The 21,845-nt window shown below is 37.9% G+C and overlaps 1 protein-coding gene across 2 annotated transcripts in view; it reads left to right on the top strand.

The window, feature by feature from the left end:
* The window catches only part of LOC145446992 (uncharacterized), an 81,475-nt gene that overhangs the window by 49,168 nt on the left and 10,462 nt on the right, over window positions 1-21,845 (top strand). For both annotated transcript variants that reach the window (XM_080325411.1, XM_080325410.1), the window contains 4 exons: window positions 12,515-12,664; window positions 14,518-14,595; window positions 14,730-14,897; window positions 19,293-19,482. In XM_080325411.1, coding sequence (XP_080181537.1) covers window positions 12,515-12,664; window positions 14,518-14,595; window positions 14,730-14,897; window positions 19,293-19,482 — 586 coding nt within the window. The remainder of the gene's footprint in view (window positions 1-12,514; window positions 12,665-14,517; window positions 14,596-14,729; window positions 14,898-19,292; window positions 19,483-21,845) is intronic.

The following is a 21,845-nucleotide window of genomic DNA, read 5'->3' as shown; positions in this document are numbered from 1 at the left end:
TTATCTGGAGTCGTTATGTGGGAGTAGCGACATCCATGCATCGTGACTGAAAGACTGATCGCAATCATTTCGAGCATCCGTGATTCGATAGTTCGCATTGGTCAAACGCTGTACAACAAGAGAACTTCGGTGTCGACAACACGCTGGATATCGACCAATGTATCCAATTGATCTGGGTGGTCTGTCGGGAGATTGGGTCATGACTATCTTGCAATGTTACAGCGCGATAAAACCATCGACTAAATCAGTGAACGGTGTCGAAATATCGATGTAATAGCGCAGACTAAGAGTCATTGCAATGTGGCTTATTGGTATTGTTATCGGGTGACATTCGATCTACATCAAAACCACCGGCTATGATAATGTCTGTGGATCGATGTTTGTATACCAACACATTGCATGCAATGTCACACACCTCCATTTGCGCGTATACTGGTGTGGGCAAACAAGCGCGACGTATGTCTGGATGGTATTTTTTCGTGGAAACACAGGGTGTAACATGTTTACTTTGAATATTGTCCATTGGTTTATCGATTCAGAGTTGATATCCGGATCCGGTTACATACTTTATCATTTCCGATTTCAAACTGAATGTCGAGACATACATTGACCAATAAAGACACAATATAGCAAACATGCGGGAGGAAAACTCGACCTGGAGTTGTTATCGCGATGGGTGACATAAATCCAACCGTTTTCCGAACACCGTTATCCACATACCAACCATCGTCAAGGAGGTGTTTTATTCAGACATTTTGACTCTGGAAAATCCAAAGCACGAACCAGGACATCACAGAATTATCGAAGCCTATTGCATAATTTTCCAAAACATTCGCATCGATGTATAGTGCATTACATGTGGGTAACTGAGGGTTTTGACGGGATGCACCAGAACAAGTGAATATGCGATTACACAAATGTATCGGAGTCGTTGTTGGTGTATTTTTGTCACTGTCCGTTGTAACAATATACAAAAATATCAAATTGACCGGTGTGGTTGTCAGTTTTCAAAACGAAATTGGTATTGTTACCCAGGTGAAAGATAGATTTCCAACTGAAAACTGTATTGGTACTCAGGCAAATGATAGTTTTCCAGACGAAAAGGGTTTGTTACCCAGGAGAAATGATTAGTTACTCTAGGTAAAAGTATTTTTCCAAGTGAAATGTATTGTTACACTGGGTAAACGCCGGATCTCCAAAAGAAAATGATATTTTTACTCGGGTAAACGACGACCACCAAGTCAAAATGGCGTGTTGCTCAGGGAAAAAGGTTTGTTAACCAGAGAAAAAATATATTTCCAAGTGAAAAAAGGTTTGTTAACCAGAGAAAAAATATATTTCCAAGTGAAAAAAGATTTGTTAGCCGAGGAAAAAAATATTTACAAGTGAAAATGGTTTCTTACTCTGGGTAAACGTCAGATCTCCAAAGGAAAATAATATGTTTAGTCAGGTAAACGATGGACTGGCAAGTGAAAGTGGTAATTTTACATAGGTAAACGGCTTGGGTTCAGTGTCGTTGGTCTTGTTAAACGTTATCGCTTGACGTTGGTATACTATTACGAGTGTGAAAAGGCTATGCACGTCTTGTGCGGAGTATCGCGACAGTGAACATATTTTTGGTGTGACGAAACAAGATCGTTGTTTACATGTTAATGCATTTCGATTACCGAGTAGCTGTACAACAGAGAGGAGTCTACAGTTAGTTCGTGCTGTGTACTTCAATTAAAACCACATGTAAATCTATTCGCACAACTCGATGATGTTGATGTAGTGTTACTAAAATAAATTATTACCTATTTACACAACATAAAAATAACAATTCATGTCGTAGTAAGTAAGCTTCTTGAACTCGTGCTCGATGAAAACGATTGGTGACAAGTATGCTTTTGTGTGAAAAATAATTATTTAGAGTAGTGACAGTTTGTGACCAACGAATGAAAATCGATCATGGTATTACAATATACGCTTTCGTCAACATAACGACTTGGTGCAGGAGAAACACTTTAACGTTTTTCAATAACCAGAATCTTGAAACATGTTGCTTGTGTGATTTACAGCTGGTGCACAAAGGTTAGCGACGTTTTTTAATATAGTTCAACTTTCTAGTTGTTTGGATGTGAGGCTCGGCGCTTCTCGCTAGTAAAGTAAATTGTTTTGTGCGTTAGATTTGTGGTAAGTGAGTCGAATACATACTCTTTTGTGGAAGTAACTGTATTACTGCAATATCATTGGTAGGTCTCTGAAGCAGTCACCGTGGTTTTAATTTTGAAAGATGCCGCGATGTCGGTATAATGTTTTCTAAAAGTCAAACTCGGACGGATATTATGGCTATGTAGGACTTACGACAAACATTATACTTATACAACTTTGTTACAAGAACTATGATATTTCTGTAAGTACTATAGTTGTGTGTTGGATTATTTGAATATTTAGATACGTAACCATTCGTATGAAAAAGTTCTTGTGACATCAGAACAGTTTGTAGAGTCAAACCAATCATTCAGTTTCGTAGTGTGAGGAAATCGAGTAAAGTCGATTACTTTGTGTGATGTGAATATCCTTCGTACTTTTGTAAGAGTTGTGAGGATGATCATTCGTATCCTACGAGGTAGCTAGTTGATACTACAAAATATTGAATGATCGCTAACACACTGAGTTCATAACCCAAGATAGTGAAAATTGTGTACTCTTAGATCAACATAATTCGTATCCAGCAAACGATAGACACCAAAGGTTCGATGGAGTTTAAATCTAGATTGTATTAAGCGAAGTGATTAGTATTTCTAGTAATAAAATCGAAACGACCAAAACAAATTTTCTGTGTCTTGTAAATAACTATTTGGTATGATATTACTTGAGTGTGTGACAATTCGTATCCGTCGAGGTTGAATGTTTAGCCATATCGAAATGAATCCAGATCACATGAAGTATACATTAATCACAATAGAATCGACGAGAATGTTAACCACGTAGAGTGTGTTTGTTTAAAAGTTATTTCCAATACGGTCACTTCGATCGGTATTAATTCCATGTCACACAAAAAATATGAAACCATTGTACAGTTTCGTAGTACGGGAATATCGAGTGAAGTTGATTATTTTTGTGTGACGAAAATATCTTGTATTGATATTGGACACTGGTTTCGTTACCCAAGTGAGTGAAAATTGTTCTTGGGTGGACAGATATGATTAGTATTTAGAAAAAACGACTCACACCGATTAAGTGCCGCTGTTTCCTATCCAATGACTGAATGAAATTTCTCAGGGGTTTGATTTACCGAGTTAATTGTCGGCGATTCAATCACATACAAGTAAGGTATTTTAGTGACTGATTATTGTGACGACATTTACTTTGACGAATGACAATGGGAAAATTTCCAATTTCTTTGGTCGTGAGCGTTCTACAAATATTTCCGGCATACATTTAGCAAGCAACCTACAATATTCTTTTGTTATGGTAATGACTTTCGCAAGTTTGGTTTTATGATTACAATTACTTATTCAAATGATAATTTATGATCACTAACAACAATAGAAAAACATTTCGTAGATTTCAGTGTAGCGCCTATTGCGATTTTGTTAATGCTATGAGTTTTGTGTATTACTCAAGTCTAGTCGAATAGGATGCATCCAGTAAAGATATTCCAAATTGCATATGTGTTGATCAAAGTCTTGAAGTGTAAATCTGTAGACTTCACAACGTCTTAGAGAGTGCGAACGGAATTATGTATTGATCGCACGCTTCAAACGGTACTCGATACCCAAAGTGATATTTTCACACTCTGTAAGTTGTGTATGTTTCAATGCGCTGTCACAACTCCGACAACAAATTGTATCAATTGCTGGATTCAATAGTAACGACATGAAATTGTAATATACTGACTCTATACGTAGTCGTTTCAATTAGCCGTCACGAATTTGACCAATAAAGCATTTTGCATCGGGTGTTCAATGGTTGGATAACGAAATTGTTGTGCCATCTTTAGTGTTGGTTACTGGAAACAACTACATTTGTAAAAATATTTTCTGATATCCGTAATACGTAAAGTGATTTGTACAAACACGGAATATCTAAAAACATTTCAGACACGCATAGTTTTACAAATCAATATGTTAATAACAATGTTTCTGAAAAGTTTGTTGCTGTCATAACATTTACCACAATGCAGATCTAATTAACGCAAATAATTTAATAATCAAGTCATGATCAACTATTACATATGTAAAATCAATGTGTCAATAAGGATGTTTACAACATGATAACTTTCAATGTAGCACCGGCGTTCGATTGTAAGAAATGAATTCTCAACTACGACGGTTAGACTGACAAATCTCGTTTACTCAAACATATTATGTTAATCCCAAACCGCACACCGAGTAGTATTTACTTTGTCTTACAAAATATACCGAGTAATAATTAGTTTGTCTTGCAGAATATATCGTGTAGTAATTCCTCTATCTTACAGAATAGTGATAACTTTTCAAGTTGAATAAAAAAGATGCGTTGGGATATGAATACAACCGAGTTTGTTATGGATTTTAGGTTTTAGTGATTGTATGGATTCGTGTATGTTTGGTTGTTTTTCGTATTGATACTGTTTGAGTTGGTCGGTTAACGGATTTACTTGACAATGTTTTCGTGGTTGATTCTTTGAATATGGTAAGATGGTAAGATGTCGAGACGTAACACTATTTCGTTAGCTCAATTACAACAAAAAATAACCAACATTCAAATAATACGTAAGCTACGAGTGGATTTAAAACTTGATGCTGTTTTGTGGTTAACTCAAGTCAGTGGTCATATTTGTGTTGATTCCAGGAATGATCATGACGAGTTGGTCGGGTGAATTAGTGGTAGTAACTATGACCGTACAGAGTTGCTGACATTCAAACATCTTTTACGCTGTAATATATGTATTTTATTGTGATAAATTATTTCTCAGTTATTGTTCAGACATTCAAATCTCGTATACTCAAAATATAATATGTTTATGTCAAGTCATTTATGTGTCGATTAGTAAATAGCTTACTTTGTCTTCAGAATAGTAACGACCTTTACAATTGAATTAAAAAGACCGATCATACGAATACAACCAGGATGAATTAATTCAAATTTGTGAGTTGCAGTGATATAATCAAGTAGGTGAAAACTGGATTTTGAACACTTGTTAATGTTGTAAATAATTCTTTTGAATATGGTAAGATGTTAAAATGTCGCTTTGACAAACGAAAAGTCGGATTGCGAATAGAGTTGCAATGTTCCATTACTTGTTTCAAATCAATGTGCGTATAATATCAATATGGGACTGTGGGAAAGTTGATAGTCATGTTTGTCAATCCTATTTCAATTCACACTACGCCAAAGTCAAAATATTTCGTTTCGGATTATCTCAATTTACCTATAGAACATCTCGTGAATGGATTCCGACACCGTACTATAACTAGATCGCTATGTCTCATGCATTATCGCGTCACCGACGTAGGATTTTACAATTATCTCACACCTTTTTTGAATAAGCGTCAACTTCACAGAGGTTGGGGCAGAACTAAGTGAAAATTTGTCGGTATTCGAATCACCGTCTACGCTGGCTCTGTTATTCGTTACTTATTAAATTTTACCAGTGAAATCCGGTTCTGTGACAAACTAAGTACCAAAATAATATCTTGTGAGTGATTGGGATGTATGTAACAGCAAGTCGCGAAAGATGGTTATGTCCGAGACAATATCTTGTCAGCGATCGCGGGGTTTGCAACCTAATTCACTCCTTTTTGAAGTGTTAGTTTGTGAACGCGGCTATTGTTGGTATCACCGTCTACGCCGGTTATGTGACAAACTTATTACCAAAATATTACTTGTGCGTGATTCCTATCTTTGTAACATCAAACCACGAGAGATGACTATTCTGATGTGCTATCTTGTGAGTGGTCGTAGGAAATATTTCACACCTTTTTGGAGTGTTAGTATGTGAACGCGGTTATTGTTGGTATTCGAATCGTCGTCTACACCGCTCTGTGGTATACTAAATAGCAAAACATTACCATGCGACTGATTCGAAAATCGCGCTATTGCGGTGAAGTCGAGACTGTGAACAGCAGACTATTCTGTAGGTGCGAAACAGCGGTATACAAGGTGCGAATAACCCGATCTGAAAGTCGGCGTGCTATTCAGGTTACGTAGGAATCAATAGGCACAGCGCGAAAAGACTTGAGTTAGAACACGATACAATAGCCGCATGCCACCACCGCCATAAGAATAACGTTATATCATTGTCGTACTCACCGTAAACGTTGGGATTAACTCGAATCGGTCATATTTAATAATTTGTAATATACACATTAACTAAGAATCAATCACGTGACTATTTACTATTCCTGATACTTCTTCAACACAGCGCGAGAGTTGACTATACCCGAAACGGCGATTCACGGCCGCACCCATAAGAACACATGGCGAATCACCACCACCGCCTATACGCGAAATACGACATGCGAAAGTACGACGTGCGACAGATGCCTATACCTAAAAGTACGATGTGCCAACACGAGTTTCCAATACGACATGCCAACGCAGCCTATACCTGAAAGTACGACGTGCGAGCGCACCCATAAGAACACATTACGATGTGCGACCGAGCGGGGGGTCAGAAAGTACGATGTGTCACCACGAGTTTTCCATACGATGTGCGACCGCACCCATAAGCCACAATGGCCGCATGCGACCGATCTATACTACTACTCACGGCACGCGACTTTGCCAAGGTGCTCAATGATGTCATAATCAGTATGAGACATTGAACGGTCATTGTCTACCGACGATACCAGTGATAGAAACAATACCGACTTTGGCCCTTTGAGGGCGTTCCAGTGCCCGGACCAGTTTTTTTTTTAATGGAGTCTGTGCGAAAGTAACTTTCGATTGAGACCCGTGTAATTGAATTGTGTGTTCTGATCGCCAGCTCTAACATTATCGTGTAGTTATCAAATTGGAAATTTCTACAGTAATCATTGCAAGAGCATAAACAATTTCAATTAATTCATAACTTACATACAGTACTCAGTTCTACTCTGTATACTCGGCTCAGCTTTAGGCTATAGAAGTTAAATAATCTTCTTACAAATCAAACAGTCATAACTGCAGATTTTTTGCTGTTTTGATACCACATGTAGGAATTAAGCTCTAACCTGCATTTGGTGAATTGGTGATGCACTGTCAGTAAAATCATGAGATTACTGGCAGATTTCTTCCTTCACTTTTCTTCAAGATGCCGAGATTTTTTTCGAACTGTTTCGCGTGAGCTTCAGCATGATCCGTGTCACTGGTATCAGTGGAACATGTTCGTTTTCTTTGAATCTTCTTGTAACCACCCGAATGAGAACTTTAATCAGAATCATATTTGGTAGATCTTCGTATCCGTCGTAATTTCCCCGCATCCAACGCCGAGCTATCCATGTTAGTATATTACAATATAGTACTCATACGATAACCATATATATAGGGCTGGGTAGAATTGAATATCGGTACTTCAATACTACAATTCGGAAGCCAAGTATATTAATATCATGATTGAAATACCAGCAACCACGACTGAGTACGGATGTCAATCACTCAATTTGGGTTACGGGTCTAATGCAAAAATTCTGATAGCTTGTGGTCAGTCAAATGTTACCTTCCTATCCATTTCCAGTCATAAATCACAAAACAGTAACTCTTACCTTATGTTGAGCAAGAAATCAGGTTTGGTTACAATAAAAGGACGTACTATACTATAACAGTAGCGACTCTGAACAATAATAGGCCTACCGAACATGTCATCACAATAACTTAAGGGATTCAATAACCAAGCGCATTTTAGTTGTTCAGATACGCCACTTCTGACTATAACCATGTCATTGTCTGACTACACTGCTACAACCAGTGGTTATGGTTATGGTTAAGTGATCACTGAGCTAAGTGGCACACAGCAAATGTCGAAAATGCTTTTCGCCGCAGACAGCGATTCACTTCATAGAATCATAGTTCAAACTTCCCAGACGGAATTTCAATCACGTGAGCTGGGCTCGCTGCGCAATGCGCCACTGCACATATAGATGAAAAAGGCTTATGATCTCATTCACTTCACGCATGGTGCCGCGCCACGCACGAATGTCAATCGTTGAGTGGTATTCAGCGGGGTAACATCGCTAAAACATCATGCGTTACGAAAATTGTAAAGTTTATTACATTCTCGAAATAAAAGTACGAAAGAGGATGTACCATTATCGAAGTCGATAATACAGTATACCAGTGGTTTTCAGCCTTTTTGAGCTTCATTCGCACTATTTTTGTAAAATAAATTTCATTCGCATAAACTAACTGAAAATTGGTATACAAAAAAAAGATGAAAATACAAATTTTATTTGTTCAGATTTCCAACAAACTGGCTACTATGTATCTTAAGCTATCAAGTGTCTCCTTAAAAAGGCTAATATTTTCGCTCCTTTTGATTTCAACAATTTCACTAAGACCCTTCTCGGCCAAACAAGGTGTTGGGTTTTGTACATGAACGTCTATTACTGCATGGATGGCCAGGTCTTAAAATTTGTTCTGCACTCCTATCCAAAGTACAAGGTATTTTTTCACAATTTACAAAATGCGCGCTGGAAGAAATCGATTTTGAGAACTGACAAAATTGTTTTGGAGGCTCCAGTATGTCGAAAGGGTGAAAAACCCACTTATTTGTGTTGAGTCTCTTGCATTATGTCTGGGAAAATAAGGTCTAAACGACGAAGGAGAGTAGGCACAGTAGAGCTCGCTACCTTGTGATAAGTTGCTCCAACTTTTTTTTCGATTTACCATTTTCTGTCTCGCGAGTATGAGGGAAGATCAAATGAACTCACGCACGCAATCTCAAATTGGGGTAAAATAAATTTGTCAGATTGCAAAAACGGGACCATTCCGTGCCGACAACGAAGCATATCCATACCGAATGGTTTGGCCATCCAGCATCGGTCATTTTCGGCCAAGGTTTTGTCGCCGCTGATGTTTACGCACCGTATTTCAATCAGTGGTTTTTTGGCCAGAACTTTACGTCTTCATGTACCCCGACGCAGAAGGGGTTGGCCTTGCAATGAATGAGGTCTCATAGACTTGAACTTGCTCGTTGCACATCCCTAGTCCCTACACCAGTTTCTCCCAACGGTCATCGACCATGTTTACCAGTCGGACAAATCTTATCATGATGAAGCCATAGTTTCCACGTGTCTCGCTTACTGGCTACAGTACCAATCACCGTGACCTTCGATTTATAAAAACTATATCTCAGGATTTTTTGCAATAAATTCCACAAATATTACATACATATTAAAAGATAGCTCTGGCGCATTGTCGACCCAAAATTAAACCATTGAGGTCCATACTTTAATAACCCTTGAAGGGGTAAAAATTTGCGTTCAAATAACTTGCAAATGCGAGTCTGTAATTTATTACTATCCCCATGCCTTGCACTAATCGAACAGTTATTACGAAAGATTGTTTAGCTAAAGAAAGCAGGAAGTCAATTTGACGTCATTTTCCGGCCTGTTTTAGGCTCGGAAGGGCTGATATACTGTATGTCTGCAACTACACAAGCTTCCAAACCAGGTTTTTGGTTACGTAATAATTATAAAGCGAAAATATTCATTCACTACGGCTTGTGAGAGCTCTGATTAGTGGTGGGTCTTAAGTTAAACAAGTTTTTACAATTGCGTCGCAACAAAAAAGTTACACTGCCCTTGAATTTCCTATTAAGTTTATTTGAATTATTCCAGGTCAGAAAAATTAACGATTATCATACGCGATTTCCATTCGCACTCATCCGGGATTTTCATTCGCACCATTCGCACCACCTTCGTCATTCGCACTCATCTGGGATTTTCATTCGCACCGTTTGCACCACCTTCGTCATACGCATTACAATTTTTTTCATTCGCACAAGTGCGAACCGTCACACAGGTTGAAAAGCACTGCAGTATACCAATAATTATCCAATATACCAGCATATAGTCCTTGTCAATTATATGGCGATCAAGTCAGATTCACTGTGCGCAGTCGCCATTTCTGCCGACCCATTGAGCGCATTCAAGTGAAAAACGCTAAATATCTCATGGCATGACGCACGCAGAAAGTTCGTAACATCTTTCGGAATTGCGAATGTTCACCGCAGGAACAAACAGTAACACGACAGCTAAAAGAGCACAAAAATGAAAAAGTTTAAAAGCTTGAAATGTAGGATCGACAGTGAATATTGACCGTTCTATGACAGCTTGCATAATCCGGTTAGGTGACGTCGCTATGAAGAATCACGTCCAGTGACGAATTTCCTTCAAATTCTCTTGAAATATTTTGAAAGACTGATATATGTGCATATCAGCGTCGGGAGTTAATGAGAGATTGATTTTATATCTGAAACAAGATGGAGCTATCCTCACACTGTCCGAATATGTTATCCATTGGAATTCTGATTCGCAATTTCAATGGACTATCCCGAATATCGGTGTGCAAATGTGCGATTTTCTTTCGAACTGTACTCTTGAAATATTTTGAAAGGATAAAAAATATGCCCTTATCAGCAAGAACTTGAGTGATTGGCTTTTTAGCTGATACAACATGGAAATATCCGCACACTGTCAGATTATGATTAGGGCTGGGCAAAATCGAGTACTTGAGTGATTCGATTCTGAATCACGTAATATGCTTCGAGTCGAGTCGAGTAATCGAGTATCACCCATAGTGACGTCATAACAGAATGGAATATGTCAAAGTCCAAATATGTCTCGTTAATGTCACCACAAAGAATATAATGCCTGTTATTCATCTCATAACTGATACTTTGGTATTTTTGTGACCATATTGATTTCATTCCACTTGGTGACTATGTTGTGGGATAATCATGACTCCGGAAATGTGCTGCGTCAAGTAACCTCGTAGCTTTGTACAATATGTTTTGTATGCTACGATACCACCAAACAAGGTTTCAAGGCTTCAACAGTGAAAATTAGTATCGAAACTATAATTCTCGTTGACAAATTAACCTTCAGTGGCGAGAAGGGCATAATTCCAGTACTCGAAAAATTCGTCTTTTACTACTCGACTCGAATCATTAAAATTAATGCTCGATTCAGATTCGAGTACTCGAATCATTGTGCCCAGCCCTAATTATGATATCCATTGAAAATTTAATTAGGACTTTTAGTGGACTGTCCGAAATGTTTTTCTGTATGTATGTCCTAGGATATCCGAGCGGGACATTTTCGAAGGTGGATAGCCAAGTATTAGCCCACGTCTGTCCAACCTGACACTGGGACACTCGGACACTGCTTGGATAGCCCTAGGCAATTTTGTGTTTGATGGGCATTTTAAATCGAGGGATGGGGTTTTTGCCATTTGTTGTTTTGAACAAGCAAGACAACTTTTTATTATATTTTGAAGTCTGGTATTGAATAATTGAAGATCTTCTTCCTGAATCATTGTGTGTGGGGGTGGGGAGTGGCATTCAACGTATATTCTGGACAAACTTCTGCTTCGATATATTAAAAAACGTTGTAAGGGATGCGATTTGGAATCGAATTGCTTGTTTTATTCAAATCAAATAGCCTTGAATCTAACGCTTTTCAACTTTGGTCAGTTCAAATAACCAATACAATGACACGGTGATTAAGAGTTGAAGCGAATTTAAATATTCTGTTAATTCAAACCAAGAATTTGTCAATGACCAATTACTTCTACTTTTCCGAAGTACTCCAGTACTTCCGTACTTGTAGCACTTAAACAAGTAAATCCTATTTCCGACACTCTGCTTTTGCTTGTTCTGTCAATGACTTACCAACTTACTTTTCGATAATATAATTATAAATTATCAAATAGAAAGTATTATGTACTCCAAATAATAAGGGAGGAAGAGAGAAACCGAAACGGAGAAATTGAGGTGCAGAGTCAAAATTTCGTCATGCTTGGTGCAAAATAGATATGGACGGCCTAATATATTTCTCAGAAGTTTCGGTCAATATAATGCATGTAGCGGTTACGTGGTTCATGTGCGTAATTTCAGGCGACTCGTTTGAAAAGATATGTTCTCATAACGCACGCAGAGTAGGCAGTAGTAGTCACTATAGTAAAGCGAACCTTGAGTGATCGTAAGACACGCAAGCCGAAAAAAATCTGACTGGCTTGATTCCTTGATTGTTTTTCCATTGATTTAATTTCCTAGTCTGTGCTACATGCTGATGTATGCTTTGTAATTGAGTTTGTGTTTGAGTGCTCTGTACGACGGTTATTTTTCTTTGGCGGCGCTCCAAATTGACAATTTTCAAAGGCATCGTATTCTAAACCTTACGGTGTGAGGTGTTGGAGTAATTTCTCGTCTTGACTTTGATTTATCAGTTTGCAAGTCACTGATATTTATTTTGAATTTTGCTAATAAAATTCTCCATTCACACAAATATCTTAGGGCTTCTTGTTGGGGGATGGTGACCTAACTCAAAACAATTTATTTTCGCAGGATTCCGCTCTATCATTGAAAATCGTTCATTCCCTCGCAGCAGTAGAATTTTTTATCAAACTCTTCGATACAGAATTTGTCAAATTGATTAAGGAACTGTATGTCGAGTTGGCTGATTTGCGGGAGTTATTGGAGTGTAAAGTAGAAAAGGTCAGTTGCAGATATATTTTTTTATGCTATTCATTTGGTTTCGTGCTTGCTGTAGATTTTAATTTTGAATCACGGTAGACGGATTTGACTATTCGATTTGCTTCTACTTTCAGACATACTTCATCTTTCAGTAGGTAATCCAGTAATCAGTACTTAAATATCTGACAAAAATAAGTAACCGAATGATTTCTTGTGCGGGCTTGAATAAATAATAGTTACGGCTGGGTAGTGTGCAGGTGGCCAATTCCTTTTGGGGGTACAAGGCATCTCTTCATGACTCGCTGCTTCACTTTCAGTAGAGTGGATATGTTCTTATTTTAATAAGAGCATATATTGCAAAAATCTTATTAGATATTGAATTTGATATTTTTAGTAAAGGCAGAATGCGCAGTGCAGTAAGATGCAAGTTTCAATTTATAACTTGTGCTGTCAATATTGCGAGTCGGTCTGGAGTATACGCAGAAGTGGTGAATGTTGTCAGCGTCGCGAATCAAGTCCAAGCAGAAGTATAGGTTTGAATTTAAACACAATCCCAAGTAAAGTTAGCTCTTAAAACACCTGTTCAAAGTAGAAAATGTAAGGCCTGGAAAGTACTCAGGTAAAAAGTTTTTAAAGGTGTCTTTAGTCACTGTTTTGCAAATATTTTACATTTTATCAGTGGTGGCAACTTTTGAATTTCTGCTTTTAGAAATCAAATGCGTGAGAAGAACGTGTATTTGTGAAGGTGCTGTTCGAGTAGAAATGGAAGTAGCTTAAAATCTAAACCAATTGGGCTGGTAATGTGAGTAGGCATAACCTGTTTTGTACTCTGAAAAGCAGTCTTTTGATGGATGGGGTTAATAAAGCTCTCATACTTTAAGTACTTACGCAAGTGGTCGTCTTTCGGTTTCGAAACACGGGGCAAAATTCGACCGAGATATCATAAAATAACATGAACTAACTCTCAGGCGGGTGTTTCGTGAGCTGAGCGAAAGTTGACCTTGTTTATAGTCAACCGAATACGAAGTGGAAAAATTTTACCATTTTTACCCGATTCCAGATTATGTTAACCCTATTTTACAAGACTAATGGCTTGTTGTATTTTGTATTCTGATACGGAGAAAGTAGTTCGTGTTAAGTTTTCATAAATTTTGATTCGGGAAAGTATAAAGTACTTCACGGATGAGTTTTAATCTATTTCATAACTGAAATTGTACGCTCAAGCCTTGGCGTTGTCGGAGGTGAAAATCAACAATGCATGCAACATATAATGGTTTTGGAAAGTTGGCAGTTAACAATTCAAATAAGGTATGCTTCTCCGTGTCAAGTATATAGGTAAGTTCGGGTTAAGACGAGTGGCCACGTTACATAGCCACAGTGCCTTACTATCTATATCCAGAGGTGATCAGTAACAAAGTACTTCCACTTGTCGTAATGCTTAAGTAGATTATTCCTACTTAACTAATTACTCAAGTGGTTATGATTTTAGAATACTTTCAATTCTATTTGCGGTTATCATTTTTCAGTCAAAACTAGGCCTTGACTACTGACTTTTTTAGTACCTGCATATTGATTCTTATACCTCTACTTGAGTAGAAATTGAAGGTGTTAGGTCTATTTGACTACCGACGATGACTACTTTGACCACCATCTTCTATATCATCCGTTTGCACAATGCATATCATATTCATAAGTAGATTTAGGAAAAAGCATGTTCTTGGATGAGACCAAAACTGATGTAGTACATGCATTATGGAGAATCGAAGAATTTATACTAATTACTATTGTATTGAAACTATATAAATAATTATTCAAATGGGATAACATGGCAACAATCAAGTAATCTTATCAAATGAAACCAATATTGTATTCAGATAAGCAAGATCGTGCTTGATCGCACAAAAGAAAACATCGATTGGTCGATGATTGAGACTTGCTGGAAAAAGTATCAAGTATGATTCCTGATTCGTTTCATAGAGTATTTACAAACGTATTTATATATACCTATTATATTATGTGACTTCGGACCCTATGATATCTTCCATGGCTATCTTCAAGTCTGAAAAATCAATTTTTCGCATTTTAGTTGGATGTCCTGGATATTGCCGTGAATGGCGAGATACCCGTCGACGATTACAAACTAATTTTGGAGCGCGGGAGAGCAATTTCGGTTCCCCTTCATATCCATGCAATGTTTTACGTTGGGAAAGCAGATGAATTCAGGAAGACGTTAGAAGCTTGTCAGCGAAAGACGGTAGTACTTATCATCCAATATTAGTTGCATTGAATATATTGAACGTTCTTCTCCCATCATCGCACGTTTATCATTGAATTCTTCCGCATAGGACTAGACCCTTCCACACGAATTATTTAATATTCCATGCCTGAGATATCCACCGCAGTTGCGGAGTTCGTGGCTCCTGGAGATTTGTTCATCTAAAGCAGGGGTGTCACACTCAACTGGCGTCGCGGGTCCGATTCAAACCTTCACAGCACTCGCGGGTCGGACCAGACAAATGATTCCAAAATATTTCCTCAAAATCCATGCCCTGGTTTTTCGCTTGAATACTTGATTATAAAGCTTATACGCTATATTAGGGGTGGGCAATTATTTTTCTCTGCGGGCCAAATGAGGAGCAGAAATATGTTGGCGGGCCGAGTCAGAAATTTTAGAATATCCAGCGTATTGACTTTATTTCCAAATTGCAAGCAGTGTATTATACGAATTGGTGCTAAGTGGATGTGTTGATATGGAGGAATGACAAAGTGACGGTTAATTACCCCAAAAATATCTTATTTGCCGTCATATTTCGAAGCAATGTCAAAAATGATACATTTTGAACTTTCTTTAAACCCGTATCCGCGGTTATCTATCAACATCATCTCCCATCGAGATGCACGATGCCCGAGACGTCTTGCATGCCCAAACCGCGCCAAGCGCGGAATTTGTTCATGATTCATCATTCAATCGGTCTGTAATATTGGTAATTGTAAATATATTACTATATTTTTTAACCTTTTTAACCTCTCTCAGCCCACGTAGTGGCCTACTCAGTTTTACCGCTAGAGCTGAGTGGTAGTCTTGGAAATATTCGGGAATGCCCATTGGTATAATTACTTCGTTACATGTTGTTATTTCGTGACCTCACGTCTGCTATGTGAAAAGATATCAAAATCACCGATGCGTACCAAACTAAAAAGACGACCCCGATTGGCATTTCTTCATTGGCAAATATTTGGACTTTGGACTATGGAAAATTGGACTTTGTGGTTTCGGTCAACATAAGGTCAATCTTTTTCGGCCAAGGTTTACTCGCTGTCGAGCTTTATTCCTTTCTCGGAATCCCGTGTTGACCTAAAGTTCATATATCTTGGTGCGTCGTGACGTGGGCGCCCGTCGAGCTCGCCACGCAATTGGGGGGGGGGGGATGAGGTGTGGTAGTTAAGGTCCTAAGGATAATATATAGCTTATTGTCTTGGTAGCTGGTTTCTGAGAAGTGTGCAGCTTACCGAAATAGCCTTGTTGATTAGCCAAGGTTGCAGTTATTAACCACCTTTGAATTTAAACTTTCGGCTTTCTTTATTTTGACATCCTTTATGGGTGGTGATATATTCATAGAAATCATGGGTCATGATTCACTTGTTTCATGAATTATTGATTTGGAAACACATCGCGTAACTATTTGAAACACAGACCGTGTAATGCGTAATGTGACAATGGCACCAAAGAAGGTTTGGTGACTTCTTAGGACTTTAATTCTAAAGGCATAACATGCTACATTGACTTTAGTTTCAATCTGTATTAGGCATGTGAGGTATGTATAGCCTGCGTAATCACGGTATGTTAATGAACAGGCTTGATAGTAAACGAATTTCCGGTCGATTTGATACATCGTATGGTTTTAGTCCACGCAGCCACACTGAAAAGTAGGTTTGATATAATAAATCTCAAGCAGCCTTTCGCGGGCCGCACAGAGTCGCTCAGCGGGCCGCAATTTGCCCAGGCCTGCGCTATATAATAATCACCTTATATCACGGTTCCATATTCCATCAATACCTTTATTATTCGCAAACAACCGAATTGGCGAAATTACGATGAATGACCGGACCGAAGATATACGTTGGCGAATTGCTATGTTTGCTTTGTTTTAGTCGGAATCCGACAATCCTGTGTAAGCGTTGTGGGGAATACAAGTGATTTAACCGTAAACGTAGACATTGAAATTTGGCTCATCATTTGTATATCGTGATTTGGGCTTCTCTGGAAGCCAAGGAGATGTTAACTCATAAGCGCAAAAGGAGTGCGACCACAGGCATTTTAATGATATTAGGGTGTCATAATTATATTATCCACTTCTACAGATAACTACGTTATGGTCCGTTTTTGCATGATACTGTGAACTCACTGAGCACTTTTTCGCCTTCTCAGAGTTGAGTGTCGATTAGGGTTACCATATTTTGGGGATCTGAAAAGAGGACACCATTCAAAAAAAAAATCAGACTTGCAATACGATAATGAAATTTGAAAAAAAATTGGCAGAGCGGCCGGAGCGTTACATCAGTACTTATTTCAAATTTCTCAGTTTAATTTTTACGTACATTTTACCAAACTTTTCAAAAAAGCGGACTAATTTTAAAAAAGAGGTCATTTGAGCGTGCTCCTTAGGGGTGTTGAAAAAAAACATTTTTTTTCAAATTTCATCGGCCTAGTTGTCAGGTTACTAAAAACAACGTTGCACACCAAATTTGACTCAATTCCAACCAGTAGAAGCCGAGGTCGCTCAACTTGAAATTTCAGTCATTTCTGAAATAATAGTATTTGCGGTGACCAATTTCGTCACACCGAGATGACCAAAAATCGTGTTTCAGATATGCCCGAAGTGAGAGGGATGTCTTTCCACTTGTTTCGATCTTGACAAGGTCGTAGGGTGGGGGTTGAATGCAGAAATCGCCAGTGAACGAAAAAAATATATGACGTGGATTACCTGGAAATTGGTCCACTTAATTGAAAGAGACATGTTAAAACGATGGTGGCATAATTTTCAAATAAATTACTTAACACACTGAAATTAACGACCACGAAAAGAAAATGAACTGACAAGCTGTTAAAATACAGGTAAATATATTTCTCAAATGATAGTCATATCTAGAAGTATTTTTTTCCGACAAATTTAGATTTGACGAAATCTATCCCGGTTATGCAGGGCATACTCTCTGCCTTGATTCAAGCTTTTTAAAGATTACATGTCGCCATTCCCACGACCTCACCCACAGAGACATCAGTTGCATTCCTCAGCTGCTCAATGTTCGGATATTTCTCTGATGTTGGACATTGACTGATCCAGGCGTTGAAAATAGTACCGATTGCACTTCAGGTCCCTGAATAGTATTTATAAGTTGAAAAACATTTCTGATGCTTCACATATGCGAGATTCGGGGAAACCAAATGGTAACTCAGTGAGCTTATAAAGCACATTAGTTATTTTCTGGTTATTCAATATCACCAGGACCCCCTTGTCATAGAGCTATAAAAGGCATTGGTGTTTCATCACGATATATGGATACAATTAGATCATAGTAACCGAACATGAAGGAGGAGGATGACATGAATAGAGGACGATAACTTTTTATAGGAAGAAGATCTGTTACCATGCCCATAAGTCTTATAATTTGCATGTGATAGTACTGTAGGAGTGGTGCAAAGCAAATAATGAAATAATATATAATATCAAATTGTATCGTGAAGATATTTACATTGGACCGACCAAGAACATAGATCACTTGAGAAATATATCTACCTGGACTTTACCTGCGTCAGTTTATTTTCATTTCCTGGTCGTTAATTTCATTGTGTAAAGTAGGCCTACTCTATTTGAAGATTATCTCACCATCGTTCTGACGGGTCTATTTTAATAAAGTGGACCAATTTCCGGGTAGTCCCTGTCATATATATTTTTTTCGTTTATTGGCGATGTCTTCATCGAAACCCCACTCTAGGCCTGTATCAAGATCAAAACAAGGGAAGAGACATCCCTGCTACTCCGGGCGTATACCTAGAGCACGATTTTTGGTCGTGTCTGTGTGACGAAATTGGTCACCGTAAATACTATTATTTCAAAAATGATAGGAATTTCAATTTGACTGACATCAGCTTCTACTGGTTGGAGCTGAGTCAAATTTGGTGAGTAATTTTTTTTAGGTAGCCTGATGATTAGACAACTGAGCAGATGAAATTATTGAAAAAAGTCTTTTTTGACCACCCCTAGTGCTCCTAGAACACTTTGAAAAACTCAAAAAAGATGACCTATGGTAACACTAGTGTCCATGGCAGTGACTTGTTGCTGATGGTGACTACAGTGTAACCTCAACACCACGGTTGGATGGTTATAATTTGAGATGAACAGAAAGTGCTCGACATTTTCTGTCTTGAGAGAATGGAAGTGTTTCCAACTAAAAATCTCAACATGTATTAGAAATGTGTCGGATAATACGGCCATTTTTCGGAATCGCCTAGCGGACCAGACTATACCGTCCAAACTGTTGATCCAAAGTATATTGCAATACATGATGGCCTCTAGTGACATGGCCAACAATAGTGGTAAGCATCATTGTAACACGCAATAATAATGGTCATAATTTCTCACTGCAGATCGAATATGTCAGATGCATATTATGGGATCCTGTTTCACTCGATCAGATTTCGTCGCTCATCAACAACTCCAATTTGAAGAATGTAACATTGATATACAAGTGGGATCATGAGATGCTGACAGGAGACGAACTGAGGAAAGCCCAGAAGATTGCAAGTGATTTCGACACTGAATTGGAAGTTTTAAAATGTCAGTCATTGTTTGGTAGCATCGTATCTCAGATACGTTTTATTGGATATATTAAATATGCGCGATCATTTCGAACGAAATGGTCAATTCTCGTAACAAGTCTACTTCGTTACTAGCTCAGCTAGAAATCTTGAAGCTTCACTTTCATGCTGGACGTAGCGCCATTTCCAGGGCTACGTGATAACGAATGTTATCCATGAATTTTAGTTTAATTCGATATCCCATTCTTAATAAGATTAATTGTTGTACGAAATTCAGGCATGATCTCTCACACGTTGCTGATTGTGATCTGGCATATCACTTTTATCAATTTCGAAGCAAGGCGTCGTTGAAATACGTCAAAAACTACTTTTCACATGACAATGTAATGTATGCAAAATTAGCTTTCACTATAAAAAAAAGACTGTTGATTTATACAAACAAAACTACTTGAGTAAGCAAAACAAGTATATTATAATAAGTACCACAGAAAAGCACAAGTACTCCGCTGCTGATAGTACTTCTACCATTATGGGGTGTGATGAAGATATATCGAGCTTGATAAGGGGACGATAAGTCAAAGAAACTTGTAAACCACTTTCATATACTTATATAACTTTGGAACAAATTTAATACTTCATGTAGCTTATTTACGACATCTGGTGACCAAGCGGACTCCGATTGGTTTTGAAAGTTGCTAACACGAGTTCATGAATGATTAGAGGTAGTCAAAGTAGTAAGAGTTAAGACTCATGTAGAACGATAAATAGCGCCGTAAGCTGATGCTGATATACAAGTAGAAGTAGTAATTTCCAAGAAATCACAAATTGACTTGAGGTGGAAGTATAAAATGTATTATTCTGGAATGTAGTGAAGTAAGTAGTTCCAAAAACTAGATTTGATCGAAGGGCCGCATACTTTTAGCAGTTTATAGGAAATACCTATTTTCGAAATTGCAAGATATGTCTTCGCGGCTAATGCAAAATGACTAATGACACTGCAAGTGAGTGGAATCTTTGATATTTTCATGCAGTCACCGTGATACATGGGCTATTTGAGGCGGCTCCTATAAGAATATCACTGAAAACGATGATGAATACGAAGCTAGGAACAACTCGATACTTTTCATAGTCAATATTGTACAGGGTTGTAATGACTCGAGTCATGACTCGACTCGAGTCAGACTCGAGTCACGATTTTTTTGTGACTCGACTTGACTCGAGTCATTTTCTTAAAATTGAAAAATGACTCGATTCGACTCGAGTCAATATTTGGATTGACTCGATTTGTACTCGAGTCATTACGCATGACTCGACTCAAGTCATTGACTCGGCTTATTTTATATGACTTGAAGGTGAAGAAATTTGGGAATTACAATGGTTAGATCAACGCATGTGACGAATTCTGTCGACACCGCTATTTGTCACCACTGCTTTCGTTGCACTCGTCTGATATCAGATATGCCGCCGTAAAAATAATGGACAAATGTACATAGTAGCAAAGAACGATGCATTGTACAAAATAATCCCGTGGTGAAGAGGTAATAGTACTCAAGACTTTTCAATTATACAAGCAAACAATCGAAGCAAAGTCCAATTAGAGCCAATGAAATGACTCAGATGGTCAAGTAGCCTACTTGGAAGAGACTGATAAGCTCATGTGTAGATTTGAAGGCGATGATTCTTTGTGTTTTGGGGCGACCAGAATGGATGAGTATCTAATGCTCTTCAGTGTGGTTCAAAATTGCTTTTCAAGTCCTTCATCTAATGCACCAGTGGAACGTGTATCCAGTGGATGTGGATTATTCTAAGGCCATGCCGCCTCAACATATATGAGAATCTCCTTTCCATTTTAGTATTTTTCAAGTGTAACTCATTGATTTGATCTGCTGACTGTATAAACACACAATACCCTCCGTCCATTTGACGTTTTGTTAGATATGTGCATTGTGCACGTGAGTAATAATGAATGGCTAATGTTGTGCGATGTTTGTACATTAGGGCCGATCAAAAATAACTTCTTTTTTATTCTACATGGTGGCTACTTGATAAATTGTTACGTTGCATAAAAAGAACACTGAATCTGGCTTAATTTTAAATAGTGGAATCAATGATATGAGAGGATAAAATATTGGATTTGAAAATACATGGAGTATTTTTAGTGAGAAATGAATTCATATAATATAATTACATACTAGTAGTAAGTCGACTATTTTTTCATATTCAAAATATTCCACTCTAATAACTTCGCTTCTTCTAGTTGGAATTGAGTCAAATTTGCTATGAATCATACTTTTACACAATCTAACAATATCATGAGGTAGCCGGTTTCAAAAGTCTCTTTGTAATTAATTCAAAATATTTTCTCTTAGCATTGCTTTCTAC

Source organism: Botryllus schlosseri, chromosome 9 (assembly GCF_051294905.1).
Source record: "Botryllus schlosseri isolate E-star chromosome 9, Bs_hap1, whole genome shotgun sequence".
Taxonomy (NCBI): Eukaryota; Metazoa; Chordata; class Ascidiacea; order Stolidobranchia; family Styelidae; genus Botryllus; species Botryllus schlosseri.
Note: the sequence above shows the minus strand (reverse complement) of the source record. Positions and strands in the feature narration are given on the sequence as shown.